The 25,670-nt window shown below is 35.4% G+C and overlaps 3 protein-coding genes across 4 annotated transcripts; all 3 read left to right on the plus strand.

The window, feature by feature from the left end:
• Positions 1–487: 487 nt before the first annotated feature.
• On the plus strand, positions 488–5,163 carry LOC141677058 (internal alternative NAD(P)H-ubiquinone oxidoreductase A1, mitochondrial-like). Of its 2 annotated transcripts, XM_074482789.1 has the most exons (7): positions 488–753; positions 875–1,000; positions 1,842–2,452; positions 2,599–2,812; positions 3,707–3,846; positions 4,631–4,771; positions 4,865–5,163. In XM_074482789.1, exons 3-7 carry the CDS (start codon positions 2,294–2,296, stop codon positions 4,946–4,948), a joined length of 738 nt encoding a protein of 245 aa, XP_074338890.1. In that variant the 5' UTR covers positions 488–753; positions 875–1,000; positions 1,842–2,293; the 3' UTR covers positions 4,949–5,163. The 2 variants fall into 2 exon arrangements, 1 of the variants encoding a protein (XP_074338890.1); XR_012557314.1 differs by lacking the exon at positions 3,707–3,846 and having other exon boundaries at positions 488–1,000.
• Positions 5,164–20,645: 15,482 nt separating this feature from the next.
• Positions 20,646–21,694, plus strand: LOC141679745 (uncharacterized). Its single transcript, XM_074486160.1, has 3 exons — positions 20,646–20,758; positions 20,873–21,110; positions 21,263–21,694. Exons 1-3 carry the CDS (start codon positions 20,646–20,648, stop codon positions 21,692–21,694), a joined length of 783 nt encoding a protein of 260 aa, XP_074342261.1.
• A 2,074-nt stretch (positions 21,695–23,768) lies between these two features.
• Positions 23,769–24,604, plus strand: LOC141679746 (uncharacterized). Its single transcript, XM_074486161.1, has 2 exons — positions 23,769–24,035; positions 24,098–24,604. The coding sequence occupies exons 1-2, from the start codon at positions 23,769–23,771 to the stop codon at positions 24,602–24,604; spliced, it is 774 nt and encodes a 257-aa protein (XP_074342262.1).
• Positions 24,605–25,670: the final 1,066 nt, after the last annotated feature.

The raw sequence follows: 25,670 nt of genomic DNA on the forward strand, positions 1-25,670 counted from the left end.
ATTCGTCAATGGTTTGATTTCCAGGTGGTGAAGGAGTCACTACGGTCTCGCTTAAAACCCACAACCTTACAAGTTCAATGAACTCGCTTTTGACAAAATCGCCCCATGTCAGAAACAAAGAAAATTTGTATTGTATTCTGTGTTTCATAAACACGAGAATCTCATAATCGTTTGTTCATTTTAAAATCTTGAATAATTAAAGATTTTATCTTGTTTAGCAAGCATGCACTACTAGAAATAGTGCCTACGACATCACCCCTTTAATATCGGTTAGAAATGTCACCGATGTTAAAAGCAGTTTTAACATCAGTCGCTTTAAAACTGATGTTAAAGGTGTTGTAAGACATCAGTATGTTAACCAACCGATGTCTATAATAATTTTTAAAAAAAATAAAAATGGCCCGCTTCTTTCTTTCCCCCATTAATACACCAAAAAATTCCCCCCTTAACCAAAAGTTTTATTCAAAGTTTTCCCCTTAACCAAAACCGTTCCCCCCTCTCTCTCTCATTCTCTCCTCTCTCTCATTCTCTCCTCTCTCTCTCTCATTCTCTCTTCTCTCTCACTGTCTTTTCTCTCGTCTCTCTTCTCTATTCTCTCTCATCTCTCACTGTCTCTCTTCTCACTCACTCTCTCTAACCTAAAAACCCCTACTTTGTACAAACCTATTTATATGAATTAAACTCGATTAATTTATAAATCAAGCTCGATTGGTGCTGAAGAGCCTTGAAAGAAGTGTGGACTTCTCGATTAGTGTGAGAAAAATATGTTTCTTTTAAATTTATTTTCAAATTTTATGTTTTGATTTTAATCGAGTTTGTTTACAAGTCGGTCTCTGGAGCTTTGTTAATATTATTAAGAATGAAATGGACCCAGGAGAATGAATTTGGTGCTCCTGGTAAAGCTTATACGAAATGGGAAACTGAGATGGCTTTGGGTCTGGGCACTGGAGTTCCATGGGTCTGGGCACTGTGTAAGCAAGATGATGCCCATGATCCTATTGTAAGTGTTTCGTGATGTTGGTGTTATGTTCTCCCTTTTCGGGATTTGCATTTAATAATGTCTAGTGTAGCGTATTAAAGTGTTTTTTAATATTTAACCTTATTTTGCTTCTCATTTATAGATTAATGCTTGCAATGTTTTTTACTGTGATTACTTCTCCCCCAACAGAGCATATAAGCCAAAGATGTGGAGTATATTTTTATATTTTTGTACGTGTGTTATGCATTTGCTAATCCTGAATATTTATTTAGTTTTTTTAATTTATTGTTTCTTGGTATTGCTCTGTAATTATTAAAAAGTCCGATACTCATTCTCATTCCCCGATTCTCATTCTCATCAACAATCCAAAACGCGCTTAACAGTTGTATGATTTCACTAATATAATTGGTTTATAATGCTAGGAGCACACACCAAATATTTTCCTCTCATACCCGATATTTTTTTAATGTATTAGTTTCTTTAGTTATGATTTGCCTAATTGGTAACATAGTTGTTATAATTATTTATGTGTTTCCTGTCAGGTTAAGATATTGCTCTTGGTGTTGCCATCAGTTGATGAGCATAGCCAAGTTTGTCTTGTTTTACTTTGGTCCTAAAAACAACTGTTGTCTTGCCTTGCTTGAGTTTGTTGTGACTGTTTTGGATTGTAGCTCTATATGTTTTAAACTCTTATCCTTAGCTCACATTCTAATGGAGAAACTTATGGACTTGTTTTCTTATATTAAACTGTGCTGCAATAAAGTGTTTTGCATTCATTTAAAATTACGTAACGTATTAAGTATTTTCTTTTTTAGTTCCACTTCAAGAAAATCTAAACAGCTAAACTAGCACTAAATTGCAGATCTTTTGCTACGAGCTAACATGAAAGATATGGCATTGGAAAGAATCGCAAGGAATGGTTTGAGATGGTCTGGTTCTGTTGGAAGTTATGCAAGTCACAATGATACCACCTATGAGGGATTATCAACTTGTAGTTATTCGGGGAAATCTGTTGGAAATGTTATACCGGGCCACAATTTGTCATACCTTACAAGCATCAAGAAGGTTGATAAAACTACTTTTAGGAGCAGAGGAATAAGAGTGACCTCTCATTACCAGTTTGCTCAAGAAAGGAGTTTTGTGGAGGAATCTGATTCAGAATAAGATTACCAAAACTATCCTAATTTAGAAGCAACAAAGGCAGGTGAAAAGCCTAGAGTAGTTGTCCTTGGAACTGGATGGGCAGGATGTAGATTTCTAAAAGGGATCGATACCAAAATTTATGATGTTGTTTGCATATCTCCTAGGAACCATATGGTTTTTACTCCTCTGCTTGCATCAACTTGTGTTGAAACCTTAGAATTCTGGTCTGTAACTGAGCCAGTTACTCGAATACAATCTGCGCTGGCCAAGAATCCTAAATCCTACTTCTATCTGGCAATATGCACAGATGTAGACACGGACAAACATGAAGTGAGTAGCTATAACTACACTTCGTTAACCAAAAATATTTTACAGGAACTTCATAATTATATGCTACTAGCTACACTACAGTAGATTAATACTTTAAGATTTCTGTTTCTGTATTTTATTGATGGCTAGTTATTTCTCCCAACCAGGTGCTTTGTGAAACAGCTGCTGATGTTGGACTCCCAGATAAGCTTTACCGCTTCAAAGTTTTATACCACAAGCTTGTTATTGATGCAGGATCTGAACCCTTAACTTTAGGTATAAAGGGAGTAAAGGAACACGCATATTTCCTTTGTGAAGTAAATAACGCCCAAGAAATAAGGAAGAAGCTTCTATTGAACCTAATGCTCTCACAAAATCCAGGTTAATATTTTACTTCGAGATTCATGATATGGAAGATTGCAACAATATTTATCTGTTTGTTTTTTTACAGCAGTTAAGTATATGACGAGGGGTTTTCCAGATTTAGTAATTTATACTCCTTTCCTTGCAACATTAGTAGTAGTTCTTACTGATAAACTGCTTCTTATTGTGATTAGTAGCCATAACTTGTGTAATTCAGCAAATGTTCAGTCCGTTACATAACATAACTTGGGTTCATTTCCTTATGGCAAGAATGTCAAGGCAATGATGGCTAGTGGATTAGTTTAAATAATGTAACAGAAGCAAATACATCAACATGTATATCAAAAAAGATGTGCCACTATAACAAATAGTTTGAGATTTATATCATACAAAAGTAATACTCCTAGTTAACCAATGTAATACTCCTACTTTCAATGCTCAAGTTGGAAATCATCCATTAGCTCTGTATATGAACACCATGAGTAAAGGTCAAATATGGATAAATGGCCAAAGCATTGATATTTTATGATGAATCCTTACTCTGAGCGAAATATTTTATAAGGAGTGATATGTGGGTGTAGTGGTTCAGGTGCAGAAAGCATCATGGAGCCTCTCTCTGTTGTGCCATTAAATGATGAATTGCAATAAGTCTATATTGAAGGCTGAGGCAGAAGTGATGCTAACGATAACCGAGAAGGTTTTCCTATTTTTTAGTTATTTTAATTTCTTATAGGTGTGATACACTTGAATTGCATATTATCTAAACAAGTCACTGTCATTGTTTTTCACCTTTAATTAATTTTTTAGACATCAAAAATTAGATAAATGCTCGAGCAACTTATAGTCTTTTATTCAGAGGCACATGTCCGGATGTATTTTATCCCAATGACAAATGTGTGAAAGACTTATCAGGAGATGGAATTGCACAAGCATCACACCCCACTCAAATGAAATGGAATTTGTATCTTCCAAAAGCTTTTAATCCTTTACTTCTTCAAAAGCATCGGCAGAATTTGCAAAAAGCCACAAAAGAGGTCAATGATGTTAAAGCTGTAAGTTGCACACCCGGATGCTGGATGGGCATATAAGATGTTTTTTTTTGTTTTTTTTCTAAATAGATGTATTCCTTTTACTATCACAGTCTACAGTCTTGCAAAAAATTTAAAAAAACATGGTTCAACATCTTGGATCAACTTATCTCTTTTGTTATTTGCTAATGTTTTTTGGTGAGTTGGGGGGGGGGGGGATAATGGTGGGGATTCTTGCTACATTTCCTTGTTTTAAATTTGTTATATCATGGCAAATTATGTCAGTTTCCCACCAACGTGACTTTTGGTACCCCATTGAAGTGTTAGAAATAGTTTATAATTTTATTACATTTTTGTGTGTACCATTGCCATCTAGGCACGAGTAGACTAGAAGTTGTAGGTGGAGATGCTTGCTACTTTTCCTTGTTTTATATTTTATATTGTGGAAAAAATATCAGTATTCGACTACCATGACTTTCTGTACCCCATTTAATTGTTAGAAATAGTTTAAAATTTTCTTGCATTTATTTGAATACCAATTGTCATCAGGCAAGCATATAGCAGAAATTGTATAGAAAATCTATGCATAAGTGGTATCTTTATTGCAGTAGTTGATAAAATAAAATCATGTTCCTGTTGTAAGCAATGTCGCTTAGTTGACTGCTTATATTTTCTAGAGAGTGAACAGTTACACTTGTAATTATAATAAGCTGTCTACAGAAGTTATGACATGATGCAACATTATGTTACTATACAGTAATAGGTCATTGTTGTGTTGGCACTAAACAAGACTCTTATGAAATGATAGGTAAGCAAGGATGAAGTTTCTTTCTTAATTAGAGGCGATGATCCTTATGATGATAACGTGGTTTTAAGAAATTTATACCACTCTAACCTAAATCTTCTATTAGTAACAGAAGGATATGAGGGTTGCAGATACTATACAAAGGTATTCTTACCGGTAACAGAGTAGTTACATATTTCTAAATTAGCCTACTAGCGTGCATGATTATATATATCTTACTGTAAACATTTTGTTCAGGAATTCAAGGGTAGAGTTTCTGGTTTAAAAGTAAAGGTGTGGACACAACTGGTGCAGGTGATGCTTTTGTTGGTGCGATATTAAACAAGTTAGCTTCTGACTGGAATTTGTACATGGTAAACATGCTGATTAATACACAAGTAGCTTTTGTGATTAATACACAGGTGATGTTTACTTGTAGATATATGAATGTTGGTTATTTGTTGGATGTCGGAATGGTTAAATGTTGATTGTCGGAGAATGTCGTTGGATTTTGGTTGTAGATACAGAAGTTAATTTAATATATTTCTGGTTGTTTGTTGGAAGTTGATTTAGTATATTTTTTTTGCTTTTTCTTGGGTTTATGCACAAAAGCACAGGCTAATTTATTTTAAAAAAGAACTCAAACATCGGTGGTTGTTATAAAACTGATGTGAAGCAACTAAAAACACATCACCTGCTCAAACTAAAAATGATGTCTAAACTAATAAAACAAATCAAATTATAGGAATGAAAATGATGTCTAAAATGTTAAAACATATCGCTTTGTGCAAGTATATAAAAGTAAATCAAAAGAAAATTGATGTCTTCCAGAATAATGTACATCAGTTTAACTTACGCAACCAATGTTAAAGAAGAAATTTCACATCACTTCCTCAAGTAAAACTGATGTTATAAGTTATGTTTAACGTCGGTTGAGTAAATAAACCGATATAAAATACAGAGTAAGACATCAGTTTTTTTAAGAATCTGATCTGTATTAGTTAAAAAATTCTTCCCTGTTATATGTTTATAGTGCCTTTTAACCTCCTAAATACCATTTTTCATAATCTAGTTTTAACATGTTATTAGAAAAAGGGCTAATTATACATCAGTTTGCTAAGAAAACCGATGTCTATGTACATCTTTAACATCGGCTAAAAACCGATGTTAAAGACCCCTACCTTTCTCTACACATGCGAAGACATCGGTTTGAAAAAAAAAGACATCGATTTATAACCGATGTTTAAGGGTATTTTTTTAGTAGTGCTGGCATGGGTGTCGTATCTAGTACATACATCCTTAATCTAATTAAGCATGCATCTTTATAAACTACTCTACACATACATTCATCATATGCGCATATATATGTAAAGTGCAATAAATAAACGTGGTTGGTTATGGCTTCATTCTATGTGATCTTTATCAAGCTAATGACAAAGATCTAGGTCAATCGAAGATGGAAAATAAATACAGGCTAACTATTACATGTCTTCTTTCTTGTATTGCTTCATTGGATGGCCTCCGTGTGGGATTACCCTTGATCTTCAAATCTTCATGTCTTTATGTACATTACAAGAATGAAATATGAAAACTAATCTAATGAACTTACAAGAAGAACTCGAGTTACATTCGAGATTTAATAATTACAAGATTAAATGACATGCAATCCGTATTTGAAAAACCAAAACCATTAACCTAAGGTCATAAGCCATAGCCATCTACCATGCTCAATTAACACAAAATAACATGTTAAAACACATAATCTGATCTTAATATATCATACCCATCATGATCTAATCATAAAAACCAAATATTAAAAAAAATCAGAAAATTCAAAATTAAATCTGATAATATTAAATCGCAGATTACAGGGCCTAAACGACGTCAAGCGCCTTACTGATCAGTCGATAATAGCTTTAGCTATCAGTTACGTTCAGACGCTTGATTCCATATGAACGAGTGTATTCGTTCGCCAAAATCGGACACCAGACACAGATTTCAGCAAATCCGCTGCATCCGATTAAGAATCGTATCAAATACGATTCTTATAATAAGAACAAACACAAAACATGTATATATCAATATATATACAGATTATATAATCATCATATGATTATACAACTCTCATGAATATCATATATTCAAAACATATATATACATACGCATATATAATTATAACAACATGTAAAACATACAAAATCACATACATAACAGTCATGGAATATTGTATACATGTTTTCATCATAAAACCATTAAACACGTAAATGAATTAAACACTTTTCGCAAGTAGCTCTGATGTCATTGTTGGGTTTCGAGCACATAAACGCAACGGAAACAGTAATTTAAAACGTAAAAACACAGAATTTTCGAAACCCACCGCAGGATCCATGTGAAAAACATATATTTAATTCGTAGATTAGATTGTTTACCTTAAGAAGCTTTACCAATTGGTTGACTAATGGAGATCCAAAGCTTGTTCAATCACCACGCATCCCGCTCTTGCGATCTACGCTCTATCGGTATCCACACGAATGCTTGAACTCAAGGATTGAATGTGTACTAGCACAAACTCATTTCTTCTTGGTCTCTCCATCTTCTTCCTTGGTGGCTAGGGTTTTAGTAAAATTCTTGCTTGCAAAATCAGCCACACAAGAGATATTATATAGAGAGCAGAAAAACGAATTATAACTCTTAACTAATTAGGAGTTATTATTAATTTGAAATTCCTATTTGTATTATAATTAAGTCTCACTTAATTATTTAACACAAAAATTTCATAATTAATATTAGTAAATTCGAATATCAATATTTATCTAATTAATTAAGTCATACTTATTTAATATTATAAATAATTCGAATTACTTTAATATAATTTAAATCTAATTTAAATTAAATAATCCTTCAAGCATTCTTAGTGTGTGACCCTATAGGTTATTATTACGTTGGCAATGATTTTAAATCTAATTTAAAATCGTTTAATTAAAATCTTAAACAATGAGCGGTATCTAGTAATACATTATTGTTACCCAAGTAATAATAACTGAATCGGTGATCGATTAAACCTTTTGTGAATAATGTACAATGTAATATAATCCCTTTAACTAAATATTATAGATTAAACTAGAGGCATGCAATGTGTCATCCTCATCATAGTTTAATCCAAGTTTCCTTGATCAATGAGTAGACTATCATATCAAATCAACATTTGAGCGTAGCCACACATTTCATAGTCTAGCTCACACAAGAGGCCAATAATATCACTCCTAAAATAGGAGGGTTAAATCCCATCTAGATCATTCATATTTCTCATACGATTCATAATATACCCAATGTCCACTTTTATCATTACCCGGTCAAGGATAACTTTTAATGGAATCAATGTATATTAATTCTCGTATAGAAATATCATGACTTCAGGTCTAAGGACCATTATATCATTATCACTGTGAGAATTACTTATGACACAACAGGCATGTAGAATCTCACATTGGGTCTGTCCAGCACCATGCACATAAACATCTTCCTGTGTTTTTGACTTTAGTATCACTATACCTATGATCAATGAGATGTGATCATCGGTCAACAAACACACCAGTCTTAATGCATTATTATTGTCCCTTAATAATAATACTCGACTAGGGACCTTTAGGAATATTGTACTATTCTCATAATCTCATTTCTAAGTCACGTACTTAAAAATATAGAATTGCATATCATATTCCAAGGACATTTATTAATCTAACATTTATATCGCAGTAAATTAAAAATTAATTATTATAAAGAGAATAATTGATAAAACATAAACATTAATAATCCTAATGTATTAAACTAAAACATCATAGTGTGGTCTCTAGGGCACAAACACTAACATAAAGTACCCTAAAGATATTGTGCTTAACATGTTTGGATATATAGATATAAATTATACAGGTTGTAAGAAAGACAAGAGAAGCATCTCTGAAGCTGTCAACTTAAGTGACAGGAGAAGCATCTCAGGAAGCTGTCAACTTCGTGGAAGATGATTGATTTCTTGTTATGATAAGAAACAACCTCAAATCCAACATCTCTATGAAACACTCTATAACAAGGCACCTTAACACCAGGTATCATTTATTTCGAGAGCATGTCTTTTGGTCAAAGAGTCACTTGGAGAAATACTTATTAAATCACTTGTTAAAATCAATCTTTCAAGACTGGTTTGTAAGTGTGGGATATCATTCATTGTATATTAGTTGGGAATCCCATCTGTTAGGAATTCTTAATATAAGTTCACAAGTATTAAATCTTCAATATTTAAAGGACTTGTGAATTTATCAGTAATCCAGTACCTCGTACTTAGTGCTACTATCTTGATTATCATGATTATAATGTCATAAATATTTGTGGTAGTTAAGTATTATAACATTAAGTTTGAATATTATTTTAATTGATTTAAATTATGACGGTAGAAAATTCCATTCCATATCGGTCTCATAATTTAAATTATATTAGAATAATATGTAGCATAATTATTTGTATCTTTTACGAATAATTGTGATACTTTTAGTATTAGTGATATCATTTAGAATTTCTGTTCTGAGTAATCAATGCTTATTTCTAAAATCATTAATATTGAAAGTTGAAGTATTTTCTAAGTTATGTGTATAAAACTCTCAATATTTTATATGCTTAGAAAGTATTTCTAAAATTACTAATTATCCAGAGAGTGATTGCCATGCATATAAGTCATATATCCTATTGGTGATTATTCAAGGATAATTATAAAAAATATTTAAGTGCTAGTATCTAACTCTTAGATATTTAGTATTTATTTATTTAATATTTATTTTGGGTAGTTTGGATTATGGAAATTGAAGCAATTCAATGATTTTATTTGCTCCATAATTCAAACTAACTTAGAATAAATAAGTAGCATAATTGATTATAACTAAATATGTCAACAATTGATTTCTAGTATAATGATTGTAACTTATGTGTTATAATTTAATTGTGAGATTTTGGTTTTAGTGAATTTAGCAATGTTTGCATCTCAAGAATTCACTGAAATCAGAATCATGATTGTAGCCTGATTAGTTGGATGCTAATTCTTGACTTATAACAGTTAATGATATTTAGTTAAGAGTTTAACTATAAACTAATTTTGAAGTATTAGTATTTGTGGCATTACTTAGAACTCATCTAAGTAATCAATGATTATGCTCAGTCACTTATACTAATATAAAAAGTGTAAAAATCTTTTTTAAGTACAACTATGGTCAATATCGATAATATTGTATTGGAAGTAACCATATGTTGTCCACTTAGAATAATTTTTATACTTACTTGCAAATTCCTAAACACTTTGATAATTGATGCATTACTCAATGGATCAAAGTATATGGAACTTAGAATATTTTTCTAAGATTGCAAACAAGACAATGTTGGTAAATGTTGCTTTACTTATCAAACCAACATTGTTTGAAATTTTACAGTTGTTAGGAATTAACAATTATATAATATATGAAATTGAACGCTAATGTCTATTTAATAGATAGTTGGTATTTAATTTATTGACATCTTATTATTATGTATTTGAATAATGATGTTCGATAATTCCATGTCAAATCAGTTTTTTGATTTAACTTATATTAAATTAGGATGCAACATAATTATTGGTATCTAAAGTACTTGACAAGTACCAGACAATGTTATATTGTTAATATTTTGTTGTAGATAATTGTGAGATTTTAAGTTCTAGTGAATTTATATGAGTTGATATATCTGAACGATTCACTACAATTTGAAATAAGCAGCATAGTCAGTCTTATTAAGGTTATTTATCAATAAATAATTTTTTTGATTATAATCTTATAAAGATAGATTATGGAACTTTTGACATGAATGAGAATTACTTAGACTTTACTCTAAGTGATCAATGCTTTTCTAAAAACTCATTCATATTGAAAGTTAAAATCTTTCTTTCTCTTCTTAATATTGCTAGGTCATCAGTCTGTGTCTTTATCAAATCATTTATCTTTTTAGGCATAAGAACAGACTTGTGCTCTCAAACAGTTTTAGGAGAAAATCAAACTTCTTTCTACATTGGTGATTGCTTATTTCATTAAAATCTTTTTGAAATCACTATTGTACACCATTTCTCTCAAAAGATTAAATGCATAATTTTCATTCATTATAGATCTTAAATGCATTTTATCTCTATATTTCCATATGTTCTATGATACAGGTTCAGCCTCCAATGGCCTTCTTTTACTTGATAGTCATGAGGTTGAAAACCCACAACTTCTATCCCAGACTGTAAAGACAAACATAGCAACAGAACTAACCAACACTCTCTTACCACTAAAATGAAGAATGAATGAGCGGGAGGGAGAAAGTGCCTTAGTGCACCACATAAGGAAGGTTCTGAAGTCAACCCAGCACCTCTGTCTCCTACAAAGATGAGTAGTATTTAAACCGAGGCAACTGCTAGCTCCCATACATCTTCTCAAAAAAATGTAATGGCTGAAAAGGAACAAAAACAGTTACTAAATTCATCCTCTAAACAGGGTGCATCAGCCAGGGTATTTGATGTAGTGTCACTGCCTCAAACATAAATAACTCATGATGCACAAGGGTAGGTTACACACACAAAGGAAGAGTTGACAGAAACAAGAGTTTCGACCATTTTAAGGTCAGATTCGATTGTTCAAGGTTCTTTAATGGACCAATTGCCTATACAGGTGTTAGGAGAGGATATTGATCCAATAGCCATATGTCGGTGGTCAGTGTCTACCTCCCCATGCTTAAATCCCATGGATGCATCTGCAAATAGTGGACCTGACATAGGTGCAGATCGGCAACTTGTTGACAATAATTCAGATATCACCTGATGAGTCACAAGGAAATGTCTTCGCAGACATTAGAAGGGAACTTTGATCTTTATGCTAAATTCTTTGGATTATTGTTTATTTTCCCAGAGTTCAAATCTGGAACCCTCAAAGGGAAACTAGCAACTTGTAGATTATGACTCAGATTCATCTAACGAGTCTAACGATGATGGGGATTTGTGAACTCCCATTGCACCACATGTGACCTCCTTAAGGATGGTTAAGGTGATTTTCCTTGCAGGTACAGCGGGATTTTGGAGCTATGAGAGGAGTAATACACTTGTGAGAATGAGTGTAAACACGAGTGGAGAGAAGAGTGAAACACTTGTGAGGTACACAAAACAGAATCACACACTCACAGTGAGGAAGAAAGAGAAACACCATATCCCATTCCCCATCCCTAAACATGGTTCTTGATACTTCGGGTCTCGAATCTGTTTATGATTGGAACCTAAATCTTAGGGACCTAACATTTACATATTATATTAGAATACTTTGGGACCTAACCAGTTGGGAGCTAACAATTGGTAATAATTGGTGATCTTACAATTGGGAGGTATAAGGAGTTGGGAATATTGGTTAACATGATGATCAATGGTGAAGCCATTTCTACAGAATTTAAAGGGACATGGTTGATCATACTATGACTTATTATTTCTTTTCCAACCAAGTAAAATATGAGAACTCCTTCAGACAACAACATACATTCCTTCTCTAAGGGGAGATAAAATCTTAAGTAACAGTTTGGAGGATTTCTCAACTAAGGGGGAGAAATAGCAGGAAGGAGGAAAAAGGTAAAGCACATGTACACTACACCACACTGTTGTTTGTAATTACGGATCCTATTATATGGGAGAGGTGGTAAACACAAGGTGATTTCCTAGAGTTCAGAAGAATGGTTAGGTTCATCACTATTCTTCATAAGGGGAGAAGCTGTTTTCCAAAAGGGGAGTACCATTGGTTTTTATCTACAGATCCTATTGTACGGGAGAGGTGGTAAATGAAGGTGATCTACTTTAAGTAGTTGATTCTCATAGGGAGAAGCAAGAGAGATATGTGCTTCTCAACAGGAAATGTGGTTGTACAAAGGAAGTTGTTGATGATTACTTCAAGACTGAGAAGTATTATCTAGAAGAGATTTCAAGAACAAAAAAATAAAGATGAAACTACTTGAAGATCAATTCAGTGCTAGAGGAACAAGCATCTTTCATTTCAGTTACTCAAGAAATCTGGAAATGCAGAATTTGATCTAGAAAACCAGTAGCATTATTTACAAGTCCTGGTACTTTACTTTTTCAAGTTGTTAGTTGAGTTATCCTCTCTATTTAATTTGTTTGTTAGGTGTAAATAAGCATTTGACTTAGGGGGCTCAGACTCCTCACCAGAGTCGCTCCCAGAGTTGTCCTCATAACCACTCTTTGAGGTTTTCTCAGAAGTTTCCTGAGTTGGCCCCTCGGAGGTTTCTTCGGAAGTTTCCGCGAAGATCTCTGCTGAAGTTTCCTCAGAAACGTCCACATACACTCTTTGAGATGCTTGCCTAAAGGACTCTTCAACTCTAGCCTTCTTCGTGACAGTGTTGATGAGACTGCGTAGCTGTATGAACGGTTATGTGATAACTTAACACTAGAACATGGCATGTTAATAATACTACATCTACACAAGAAATCAGAATAAATGAAGACAAGGCAAATACAAAGAATCAAAAGATTAGAAGAAAGCTTGAAGTCTATTTACAGGTCACTGAAAGAAGTTCATTAATATGTTCATGCCTCAGTGAAGAATAAAGGTTAAAGACTTTCAGGGTTTCAGTAATGATGAAGATTCAGTGTATAAGTGTTACCAGAAGATTTCAGTGTATTGGCATTGATTGAAGATAGGCAGTGTTCGAAGCATAGTAATCTGAAGAACTGAAGACATGGTATAAACAGAGGTTAAAGAAGACATCTATAGTCTTGAAGTTATACTCACTGACAAGAGTTCATTTATATGTTCAAGCGTCGGTGAAGAACAGTGAATGAAGTATTCAAGATTGTAGTAGCAATGAAGACGTTGTCTACAGGACTAGAAAGGATTCCAATGAAAGTACAATTATTTATTAACAGTCAGTGTTTGAAGCGATAAAGTTGTTGCAAGATTAACAATGTAATCAAGGCTATAATATGAAGACCTGAATCAGGGTTAGTCGTTTGTGAACCAGACCAGTTGAACTAGGCGCCAACAGCTCGTGAAAGGAATCTGGATATTATTTTTAGAAGAATTGTTAAGTTGAGGAACGCACTTGGATTGAACGTTTATTTGTTAAAGTACGAGAAGAGGTGCGCGGGGTATACAGCTAAACTGTTCGAGGGACTGATGAAGCTCAAAGTTTAATCGTTAAATTAAATAAATTTATTTAATGGACTTTAATATAATATATTTAATTAACTTAAAATAATTTATTTTACAAACTTTAAATAAGTTTATTTTATAAATCTAAATTAGTTTATTTATATAAGTTATATTTAAGTTTATTTTATAAATTAATTTAGTTACAAATTAAACTTAAAAAGAAAAAAGAGAAAAAGAAAAGAAAAGAAAAAGAAAAAGAAGAGGAAAAAGAAAAAAGAAAAAAAGAAAAAAAAAGAAAAAAAAGAAAAAAAGGAGAAAGAGAAAGAAAAAGAAAAGAAAAGGAAAACAAAAAGAAAAAAAAAGAAAATGAAAAAATAGATAAAAACAACATGCAACCTTGGTCGCATGTTGTGAATTTGTTTGTTTGATTAAGTAAATAAGGCAACCAAAAGTTGTTAGTCGCCAGTTAACATTTTGTTTAACTGGTTGCAGGTTGATAAACAATCATAGTCTCCAGTTACTTGTTTTTGTTAGTCGCAGGTTACAGAATATATCCCCTGATCTCAGCTCTCTCCTCATCCACACACTATTGATATAAAGACTACACTCAGCAGCAGATGCAATTCAGACTTGTATTGTTTATCTTCTTCTCCAACAAGAGAACTAATAAAATAGAAGCAAAGATTATCATAGAAGCTCAAGAAAATTGTATATCTGTTTAACTTCTCACCGGAGTAAAGTTATAATACCCGGTTTAACTCTTCTATATTCATAGGGGCATTATAAATGTTACCCGATAATTAAATCCTTAGATAAACAAAAGCTAGAATATTGTATAGGATTTAATTTGTTATCTTTGTAAAAGCTAGGAACTTTGTTGTTCTTAGATTGTAGCCGGTTTATTTATTTACCGGAGTATAACAACACCCCTCGCAGATTTATATACGAATATATATTTCCCCGAATATCTTGTTTTCCTCATTTTATTCTTCCAAACACTATTCACCTCAAGAACACGAAACCAATAACCGAACACTAAATTTTATATCCGTAAAAGATTTGAAAGAATTTTTTAATTTAGTGATTATCGTATTCAACCCCCCCTCTACGATAATTCGGGACCTAACAGACAGGCTCAGCTTCTTCCTCAGAAGAGGATTCTTCTTCTCCAAAGCTAGATTCAACCTCCTTCCTTTTATGGCCCCGGCTCACAACTGGCGCTTTAGACCTAGAGACCCTTGGATCAGAAGAAGGGATGGATTTTTCTTCTTCTCGAATAAGATCCACGACCCTTTTTGTGACAGCCCAAATATTTTCATATTTGAGGGGGAAAGCGAAGAATTTTGCCTCGAGCATATCTGGGTATTCAGCTTGGATGGCCTCAACCGTAACGTCCCAGCCCTCCTTGTAGCTCATGGGGTGAGTAAGGGCGTCATGCTCCTTCATCAAATCTTTAAACTCCTGAGTGTCCATCCAAGCATCAAACCTTTTTTCTTTTTCATTGTTCAAAGCAACGATCTTTGCCCGGGCAGTTTCTAAATTAGAAGTTGAGGAGGCAAGCTGGGCCTTGAGGCTCACAATCTGTTGATTAGCCTCCTCAAGCTTCTTGGTGGTATCGTCATAAGAAACCTTCCAAGCCTTAGCCTGGTGAAGCATCCCTTGAAAATGGGAGTTTGCCTGAAAGGAAAGGAAAGGAATGAAAGAAAAATAAGTTTGGCCCAAAAATGGGCAAGTAAATAAGTAAGAGAAGTTTGCAAAGACAAGTTACCGTCGCCAAGGCTTGAGCGCCAAATAGCTCATTAGCTTCCAAGTCCCGTTGAAGGAAAAAATCTTTGTAATCCTTCGGGGAAATAGACTAAAGCGACCACTCCTTGGCTTGCTTCGTTTTTTCGAATATAGTTTTTTTCCCCCGGATTCCCCAAGTCGGCTGAAAGAAGGCCCCTGGCTTTCGTTTTGTTCGAAGGGGCTGACTGGGGCCTACATCAACCCCTTCTCCCACCTGAAGCAGAAATTCAGGGAAGCGATCCCTAGGCGTGGGTCTTTGAAAAGCTTCCTCGCCCGGTTCATCCTAGTGGTTTCCAAGTCTTTGGGTTTGGTCACCTCAAGTATTTTTTCAGCCGCTGCATAAAAGGTTAAATAACAGTTAAAACATGAAAAACAGGCTAAGCTAATTATGTAAAGGAAAAAAGACTAAAGTTCGAATTTACTTTTCATAGAGACGGGAGAAAGCCCGCGATCGATGAGAACCGTCTCCTTAATAAGGTCCCAGGACTGAGACGTCCCGTTATCTTGAGTAAGGAGATTGAATGCCTTCTTCTCTTCTTCGGACAACAAGATGTTGTTGGGGCTCCCATCGACCACTTTCCTGAAAGATGAATAGAAGAGTGTGCCCCAATCACCGCCTTCCCAGACCAAATAAACAAACTCTTTCTTCCAACCCAGATTGTTATCCGGGATAGACTTCCCATTGACTATATGAGGGATTGTAGGGCGTTGATTCAAAGTGACCTACCTTGGATTCTTATCAAGGCTGTTTTTAAACTAAAAAATCTTTCTTAAAACAGCAATCGTTGGGTACACATTGTGCTGAGCGCATTATGACAAAAAATAAAGAAACAATCTCCAAATGTTTGGAGGAAGTTGACAGGGATTGATCCCAACATCAGCGAGTAGAACGGGGATAAAAGGGTGGAAGGGGAACCTGATACCTGCCCTGATGGTATCCCTGAAAATGCACAAGGTGTCTTTCTTCCAATGGCGAGCTCTATCTGCAGGACTCGCGAAAATCATCTTATAGGGTTTTTGGACCTTGAACACAAGGTTCATTTTCTCTAGCTCCTTCACATCATAGAATGTGTTGACATGATCAAATGCGTCCAAATAAGCGCCAGACGGGTATTCATCCCCCCGAGTATTGATCATATCGATCAAAGAAGAATATCTTGATCGAATGGGGAATTCACTTGACTTTGTGGCCGCATTCATTTTGGCCAAGCAAACTGATTTTTTGTCTGCCATCTAAAAAATGCAGAAAAGTATGAATTAAGGAATGAATTTATGCATGTAAAGTGCATAAAAGTATGAATTTGGGCATGAATTTGTGCATATAAAGTGCAGGAAAACCCCAGAAATTATAAAGATATTCATATAAAACCCAGAAATTAAGCAAAAACTGGAAAAACAAGAGGAAAATAATGAATATACCTGGAAAAGCTTGGAGATTTGAAGATCTTCAACTGGAAATTGGAGATATAATTGCCAGGAAACGCCTAGAATTTCCAGAAAATGCTTAGAGCTTTTGAGAGGAAACTTTTGAAATGAGAAGTGAGAAAGAGAATGATCCCACTCACTCTATTATATAGGTGAAGTTAGGGAAGGTAAAATGTCAAAGGCCCATAAACCTGAGGTCCAAAGATGAAAAGCCCAATTTTCATAATATTCCTGAAATAGTTGAAGGCCTAAAGGCCCAATCTAATTAGGATCAAGAAATTGAAGGCCAATCCAATTAGGATTGGGAAATTGAAGGCCCAAAGGCCCAATCCAATTAAGATTAGGAAATTGAAGGCCCATAGGCCCAATCCAATTAGGGTTTGAAAATTAAATGCCTAAAAAGCCCAAAGCATTTGGGAAAGACCAGGATCAAGGTCGAAATTCAGGTCATGGATTCTGTTCGAATTACTTCGAATAGAAGCCTGAAAATGGACCTTGGAAATAACCAATATCGAGGTCAAAATCCAGGTCATGGATTCTGTTCGAATTACTTCGAATAGAAGCCTAAATTGGACCTTGGGAATGACTGGGATCGAGGTCGAAATCTAGGTCGTGGATTCTGTTCGAACTATTACGACTAGAAGCTTGAATATGGACCGTACTTTCGACCAGGATCCTAGTCGAATTCTAGGTCGTGGATCATGGTCGAAAAATTTTGACTAGAGCACAGGAGCTGGCAGGTATATCGAGTAGAATCCTGGTCAAAATTTCGACTAGGATCTTGGCCAAAAATAGCAAGAAATTTAAAAAAATCCCGAAAATTATAGAATTAAAAGAATAATTCTTGAAAATTACTAAAGAAATCAAGGCATTGGGTGCATTAACCTAATCAAGGCATATCCTATCAGAGGAAGTATGTAAGAAAAATGAGTATGGAAATTTTCCAGAAAATAGTTTGAAGCCTTGAGAATGGTAAATCGTTGTAAACGTGTAGGTTGTTCCACACTTTACGATAAAATGATACCCTGCAAAGGCAAAATGACAAACTTAAATTCTATGATATCTTTTATGTTTTCTTAGAAGTCGGGGGCAAAGGATAGGGGATAAAAATAATCATAACTGTGTAATAAATAAGCACATTAATTATTCCTGGTTTGGTCCAAATACGAAGCCTAGTTATTAAGGCCCAACAATTAGTATGTCATTAATTGGGCTAAAGGGCCCGCAAACCAAGGATTTATTATTAAAATTTGTAGGCCTAGTATCAGCCCAAGTTCTGAGTGAGAAAACAAGTTCAAATCAGAATCAAACTCTCAAAAGAGTAGTCCTCAAGTCAGACGGTCCTATAAGGAAGCAAATCCCTACATTCTAGGACTCCAAAGTCTATTCTAAATATCAGACTTACCCATCAAGTCTACTAACCCAAATTCAATTCAAGGCATCTTATGTCTATATAAGGGGCATCACCCGACAAATCAGAACTACATTTTTTGACTTGATCCTTAGCACACAGCAAGGTACGTATGCATCTTGTGAAGGCAGATTGAGTCATGAAGCACGTGAGCATTCAAATAGAGCCTTAAAGCTCACGAACCCTAGAATTAAATACACCCTAGTATTTTACTCATAACAAATAAGTTAAAATATATATGTACGTAAAAAATTTGAAATAAAAAATATCGAAATACTTTGTATATGAAATTTGGAATCCGCATCGATTAATGATTACATAAAATATGTAACTGAGTTATAAAACTATATTATAACTAAGTTATAAGTATATTGTATAAAAACTAAATGGAATAATAAGTACTAAGAAAATATAATTTCTTTTAAAGATATTAAATCAAAATATATAAATATGTGCAAGACATGCATGTACAATAACAAGACTAAGTCACATTGACAACCCTAAGATTTAGTTGTATAGTAGTTTAAATCTGTATTTTGTATTGTACTACTTGAATCTGTAAAAGTGTTAAAGATCAGACTGGAGTATTTTTTAGTAAATAGTCTCAAGCCTAAGAATATACTCTGGAAGAAGATCAACAAGATCATGCCTCAGAGAAAAGGTGAAGAAGCTTGGAGTTGAATAAATCTGTTTTAGGAAAAATATTCTAAGTCAAGATAACTACAAGTCACAGATCAAGTCATATAGAGAAGTCATTCGAGAACTCCAGAATGACTTATCGAGAAGTCCAAAATGGCTTATAGAGAAGTCTCAGAGATATCGACAACTCAAATGAAGATATGAAGATTAGAGATATCGACAAGTCATTTCTGCATATAGAGAACTAAGAGATATCGACAAGTCAAATGAAGATATGAAGATTGGAGATATCGACAAGTCAATTTCTCATTAGAGATCTCAGAGATATTGTTGTGTCTGCAATTTTCATTGATGTCAGGACATGATTAGTTGACGGACGACATCGTGGTCAAGACAAGACGGGAAGGAAAACTCGACATCATAAGTGACCAAGACATGGATGACAGTTGGTAAAGGCTTGACCTAGTACACATTGTTATCGAATAAATAGGAAATACAGTTCAAGGATTAATACTTATCCACAACGCACGATTCAAGAAAAAAGGAGGGATATTTGAAAATGGAGAAAAAGAAGGAACAAACGGGAGGATAAGGAGCAATAAAAAAGGAGGAGGTTGTTGCATGAGAGAATAAAAAGGAGAAGTCGAAGAGAACAGAGGGACGAGAGATAAACAAAAAAAAATAACTACTATATAGTTTATGTGATAAAAAACAATTGTAGAAGTAAGGATTTCAATTCAGAATACTTGTAAACATCAACATTCAGATAGTGGATTTTATTCTAGGCTGGATACACATTCCCACCCGCGGTTTTTTTCCGTTCTCGGGTTTTTCGTGTCGCCAATCTTTTATGTTTTGCTTGCTTGTTTTTCTTTTTACTAGGTAACATTGATTTGCTCACAATTAGTGTTGATTCTTAGCAATTAACCCAACAAAAAACTGCAAAAACAATTGGGGCCGTCTGTGGGAAACTTGCTAAGGATTTGATCAACGCATTACGATGGTAAACGATGGAGAACAAGTTACGGACCAGGAAGGTGAAGCTGAAAATCACAATGAGATGACTGTGATATTAAAATGGTTTCAAGATGAAATGGAAAAGATGCGTTCAGAGAATGAAACATTGAGGAAGGAACTGATGACGGCTAAATCAAGAACTAAGACTGCGATGACGAAAACCATCCCAAGCGTAGTCAGGCATTTGGACATGGTTGATGCAGAAAAATACGATCAACATGAAGGACCAACGAATGGAACAGATGATGTCATTGACATAAAACACATAGAGGATGTGCCAAATAATGATGATGACATGGAAAGAAGGCGTGATGAGCAACGATACGATGATCGTGACGATCATTAAGGAAAAACTAACAGAAGAAGATCACGATATAGAAATAAGAAATCCCGGAATCAAATCACGGAAGAATTCAAAAAAGAATTGCAGGAAGTGCGAAGTTTGATCGAAAGGATTTCTGGTGTACCTAAACCATTTGAGAAGGCTTCCACTACAAGTTATGCTGATTCGCCCTTCCACTACAACATCGCTTTGGTAGAAATACCGAAACGCTTCACGGTGCCGCAAATGGTCCCATATGATGGAACAAGTGAACCTTTGGAACATATTGCACAATACAAACAACGAATGTTCACGGTACCAATAACGCGGGATTTAAAGGAAGCTTGTATGTGCAAAGGGTTTGGTTCTACATTGTCGGGACCAGCTTTATAATGGTTCATAAATCTCCAACAAGGAAGCATCAGGACATTTGCTAATCTAGTAGACGCGTTTAACTTGTAATTTGCTAGCAGTCGGGTGTTCGAAAAGACTACCAGTGACCTATGTAAAATTGTCCAATTAAGTAGAGAGCCATTGCGTGATTACTTGACGAGATTCAACAGAGAAAATGTGACTATCATCAATTGTGACTTCCCCACGGCTATTGAAGCATTCAGGACGGGATTAGAACGGGAATCTCCACTTTATGAAGAGTTGACAAAATACCCATATCGAACAATGGATGACGTACAAGCCAAAGCCATGGCACAAGTAAGATTCGAAGAAGCAGAATGGAAGAGGACCAGAAGTACTACAAGCCGTCAAGAAAAATCATGACACCAAGATCCAGGGATTATAAACCCTATACTAGACCTAACAGAGATGAAGTACATGTCAACTCAACACGAGAATCTAATGAATAGAAGAGAGAGGAATGTAGTGACTGGAGGAAGGATCCCAACCTGCCACCAACTTATGACAGCTATGGTTTCACAATAACGCCATCAGCCATGATGAAGGAGTTCACCAAGTTGGGAGGTATAGTAAAGTGGCCAATAAAGAGAAATAAACCTAAAACAAACCTGGATTCTAAACTATGGTGCGACTATCATGGAGATTACGGACACAAAGCTTATGATTGTGTGGCCTTGCGAAAAGAACTACAATTTCTTACGAGGAAAGGATATCTCACGGAATTCATGGCATCAAAGAAGATGTCTCACGTTGGAACGGACGTGTCTCCGAGAAGAAATAACATGACGCCATTAAGGCAGCCACCACCTCCACCCCATCATGAGGGTCAGAGATATGTGGATCAACATATTCACAAGCTAAAAGAGCGTCCAGAGAAATAGACATGCGAGTCACACAAGTGGGGGTTGGTAGTGACAGTTTGCCATCCTTAATATTTGACGAGTTGGACAAAAAGAACATACGGGAACCACAACAAGATGGACAAGTCATTTCACTACCTGTGGGATATTGCTTAATCAAAAGAATATTGGTGGACAATGGGAATGCTTCCAACATCATGATGCTTAGCATGCTAACACAAATGGGATTGGCAGAAAGTGACATGATCAAGAAGTCAACAACATTAGTGGGATTTAGTGGCGAGACAAAACGTACATTGGGCGAAATCATATTACCAACATATGCTCAAGGGGTCAATCTCCTTGAAAAGTTCTGCATAATCGATGTGGATTCGAGTTACAACATAATCATGGGAAGGTATTGGATTCACGACTTGAAGGCAGTGCCATCAACATATCACCAAGTGCTGAAATTCCCAACACCATGGGGAGCTCAGGAGATAAGAGGGGATCAAAACATAGCTCGGGACTATTACATGACATGTCTGAAGCCAACCGTCCAATATCATGGAAATGAGACACCTGTAGCCACAGTAACAGGACCAGAACGACGTCTGAAGTAGATTTGAAGACGGGAGACAAGAAGGTATTGATAGGGGAAGATCTATATCCAACAATTGAAGCTAACTTGGTAAATTTCTTAACCACGAGGATGGATGTTTTTGCATGGGAACATGATGACATAACGGGAATCGACCAAAATTTCATCACGCACAAGCTAAATGTGGATCCTAGTTATACACCCGTCCAATAAAAATGAAGGAAGTTTGCGGCTGAGAGAAATAAGATAATAAATGATGAGGTGGAAAGGCTCATCAAAGCTGGGATGATTAGAGAAGTTGATTATCCTGAGTGGTTAGCAAACGTCGTCATTGTACAGAAAAAGAATGGGAAATGGAGAGTTTATGTTGATTACACAAATTTGAACAAGGCCTGCCCTAAAGACCCCTATCCGCTGCCTCACATTGACACCATGGTAGATTCGACGGATGGTCACAAGTTACTCACATTTCTGGATACGTCAAGCGGCTTCAATCAAATCCAAATGGAGCCATCTGACTGTGAAAAGACCGCATTTGTAACGGACAGGGGGATATATTGTTACTTGGCCATGCCTTTTGGACTAAGAAATACTGGAGCTACATTTCAAAGACTTGTCAACAAAATGTTTAAAGAACAAATAGGATGGACAATGGAAGTCTACATTGACGACATGGTCGTCAAGTCTGTTAACACAAAAAGTCATGTACATGACGTCCAAGAAGTGTTTGACATATTGAGGTCATACAACATGAAGTTGAACCCATCCAAATGCAACTTTGTTGTGTCATCAGGAAAGTTCCTTGGACACATGGTGACAAGAAGAGGAATCGAAGCAAGTCCAGAATAAGTTAAGGAGATCTTCGAATTGAAAAGTCCATCGAACGTCAAAGACGTACAGAAACTGACAGGACGGGTTATAGCCCTGAACAAGTTCATATCACGTTCGTTAGACTGGTGCAAGCTTTTCTACGACGTACTGAGAAAGAACAAGGGATTCTTGTGGTCTGAAAAACATGAAGTTGCTTTGAATGACTTGAAGCGGTATCTCACTACACCACCACTTCTGTCCAAATCCATTTAAGGAGAGGACTTGTACGTGTATTTGTCTGTGACTGATCATGCAGTAAGTGCCATCCTTGTTAAAGAAAATGAAGGTGTACAGTCACCTGTGTATTACGTCAGCAAGAGCTTGGTAGATGCAGAAACAAGGTACACATCTCTTGAAAAACTAGTACTTGCATTAGCAATGACTTCCATTAGGTTGATACATTATTTTGAGTCACATGAGATACATGTCATGATGAACTTCCATTTGAGGAACGTCTTGAGTAAACCTGATTTGATGGGGAGAATGGAAAAATGGGCTATTCGACTGAGTACTTATGACATCACGTACGATACAAGGACTGCAATAAAGTCACAAGCTTTAGCTGACTTTGTGGCTGATTTTAGTCCAAGCCAAATGATAGATGCTGAGCGGGAATTTTAACAAGTTCTCTCAAGAGTAGACGTGATGCCATGGACATTGTATACAGATGGAGCATCTAATGTCAGTGGAACGGGAATGGGGCTTGTCCTCAAATCACCACAGGGGGATATGATAGCCAAATCGATATGTTGCAACTTTAAAGCCATGAACAATGAAGCTGAATATGAGGCATTAATTATGGGACTTACAATTGCTAAAGACATGAAGATCAAAAATGTTGATGTCAATTATGATTCATTACTTGTTGTCAATCATGTCAAGGGTTCTTATGAAGCCAAAGATCTTAAGATGGTCGCATACTTGGACATCATGAAAGAATTAATCAACCATTTCACAACTTCAGCATACAACAGGTCCCAAGAGAGAACAACGTGCAAGCTGATGCATTGGACGGATTGAGGGCTGTGTTCAAAAACTTGGACTTAAACAACATCCCAGTAATCCACATCATGAAGCCTGCTATGGAAATGCTAGTTCTTGTGTCAGAAATAATGAGCCTTGATCAACGCAATGACGACATCAGTGAAGATGCAGACAGCTGGATAAATGCATATACAGATTACTTACAATTTGGAATAACACCATCCAACAATGGTGAAGCAAGGTTTCTCAGGATGAAGGCATCAAGGTTCACGATCATAGATGGGGAGTTATTCAAAAAATCTTCCACGGGGCTGCTACAGAGATGCTTGAAAAAGCATGAAGCAGACATGGTGCTAAGAGATGCACATGAAGGAGAATGTGGGGATAATACTAATGGAAGAAATCTGTCTTTAAAAATTCTACGCTTGGGATACTATTGGATGACACTAAGACAAGATGCCCTAGACTATGCAAAAAAATGTAATGCCTGTCAATGACATGCATCAGTCATACATCAGCCGTTTGAGCATCTTCACATGTCCATTCCATCTTGGCCTTTCATAAAATAGGGAATGGATATTGTTGGAAAAATGCCACCCGCACCAGGGCAGAAGGTGTTCATGTTGGCCATGACTGATTATTTCTCAAAGTGGATTGAGGAGAGGCGTTCAAGCAAGTGACATCAAGGGAAGTAATTTCATTCATTAAAAAGAATATTCTTTGCAAGTTTGGTGTACCATCTGAAATTATTTGTGACGATGAGTCGCAGTTCATAAGCGATAAAACTGAAATGTTTTGCAAATGTTGGAACATCAACTTGATTAAATCAACACCAAGATACCCTCAAGCCAATGGACAAGCCGAGTCAAGCAACAAGATTATAATCAACAACTTAAAGAGACGGTTGATGACATGCAAATGAAAGTGGGCTGAAGAATTGCCTTGGGTGTTATGGTCGGACAGGACAACTCCAAAAACGTCTATAGGGGAGACACCATACAGTCTAGTCTATGGCACCGAAGCTATGTTACCAACAGAGATCATGATGCCAACAACAAGGTATGTGTTACACTTGAAACTTTATCACGTGTAAAGTTCTCTATCTTTTTCTTTAATTTCAATAAGTCATTAGGACATAGCTCTTTGTCAATGATTCATTTACATCTAGTATAACTTTGCTTTCTATTTGCTAGTATTTGTTTGTGATGAATTATTTGAAAATGTTATGCTGCGACCATGATGTCAATCTGTTATGTTTCGTATCATGAGTTACAAATTATGCAATAAAATGTTTCTGAATTTTTAGCTTGAGTGTTTAAAATATCTTCATTGTATCATTATGTGTACAACATTCATATTTATCTATCTATAAAACATTGCTCTATAGTCTCTACTATAAATTATCATTTATCCAATTATACCAAGGGCTGATCACCCTAATACAACTGCATTACTTGCCGATTTAACAAAATCAGAGTAATGCTTTACACTTGAAACTTTATCACGTGTAAATTTCTCTATCTTTTTCTTTAATTTTAATAAGTCATTAGGATATAGCTCTTT

This window comes from Apium graveolens, chromosome 8, assembly GCF_009905375.1.
Source record: "Apium graveolens cultivar Ventura chromosome 8, ASM990537v1, whole genome shotgun sequence".
Lineage (NCBI taxonomy): Eukaryota > Viridiplantae > Streptophyta > Magnoliopsida > Apiales > Apiaceae > Apium > Apium graveolens.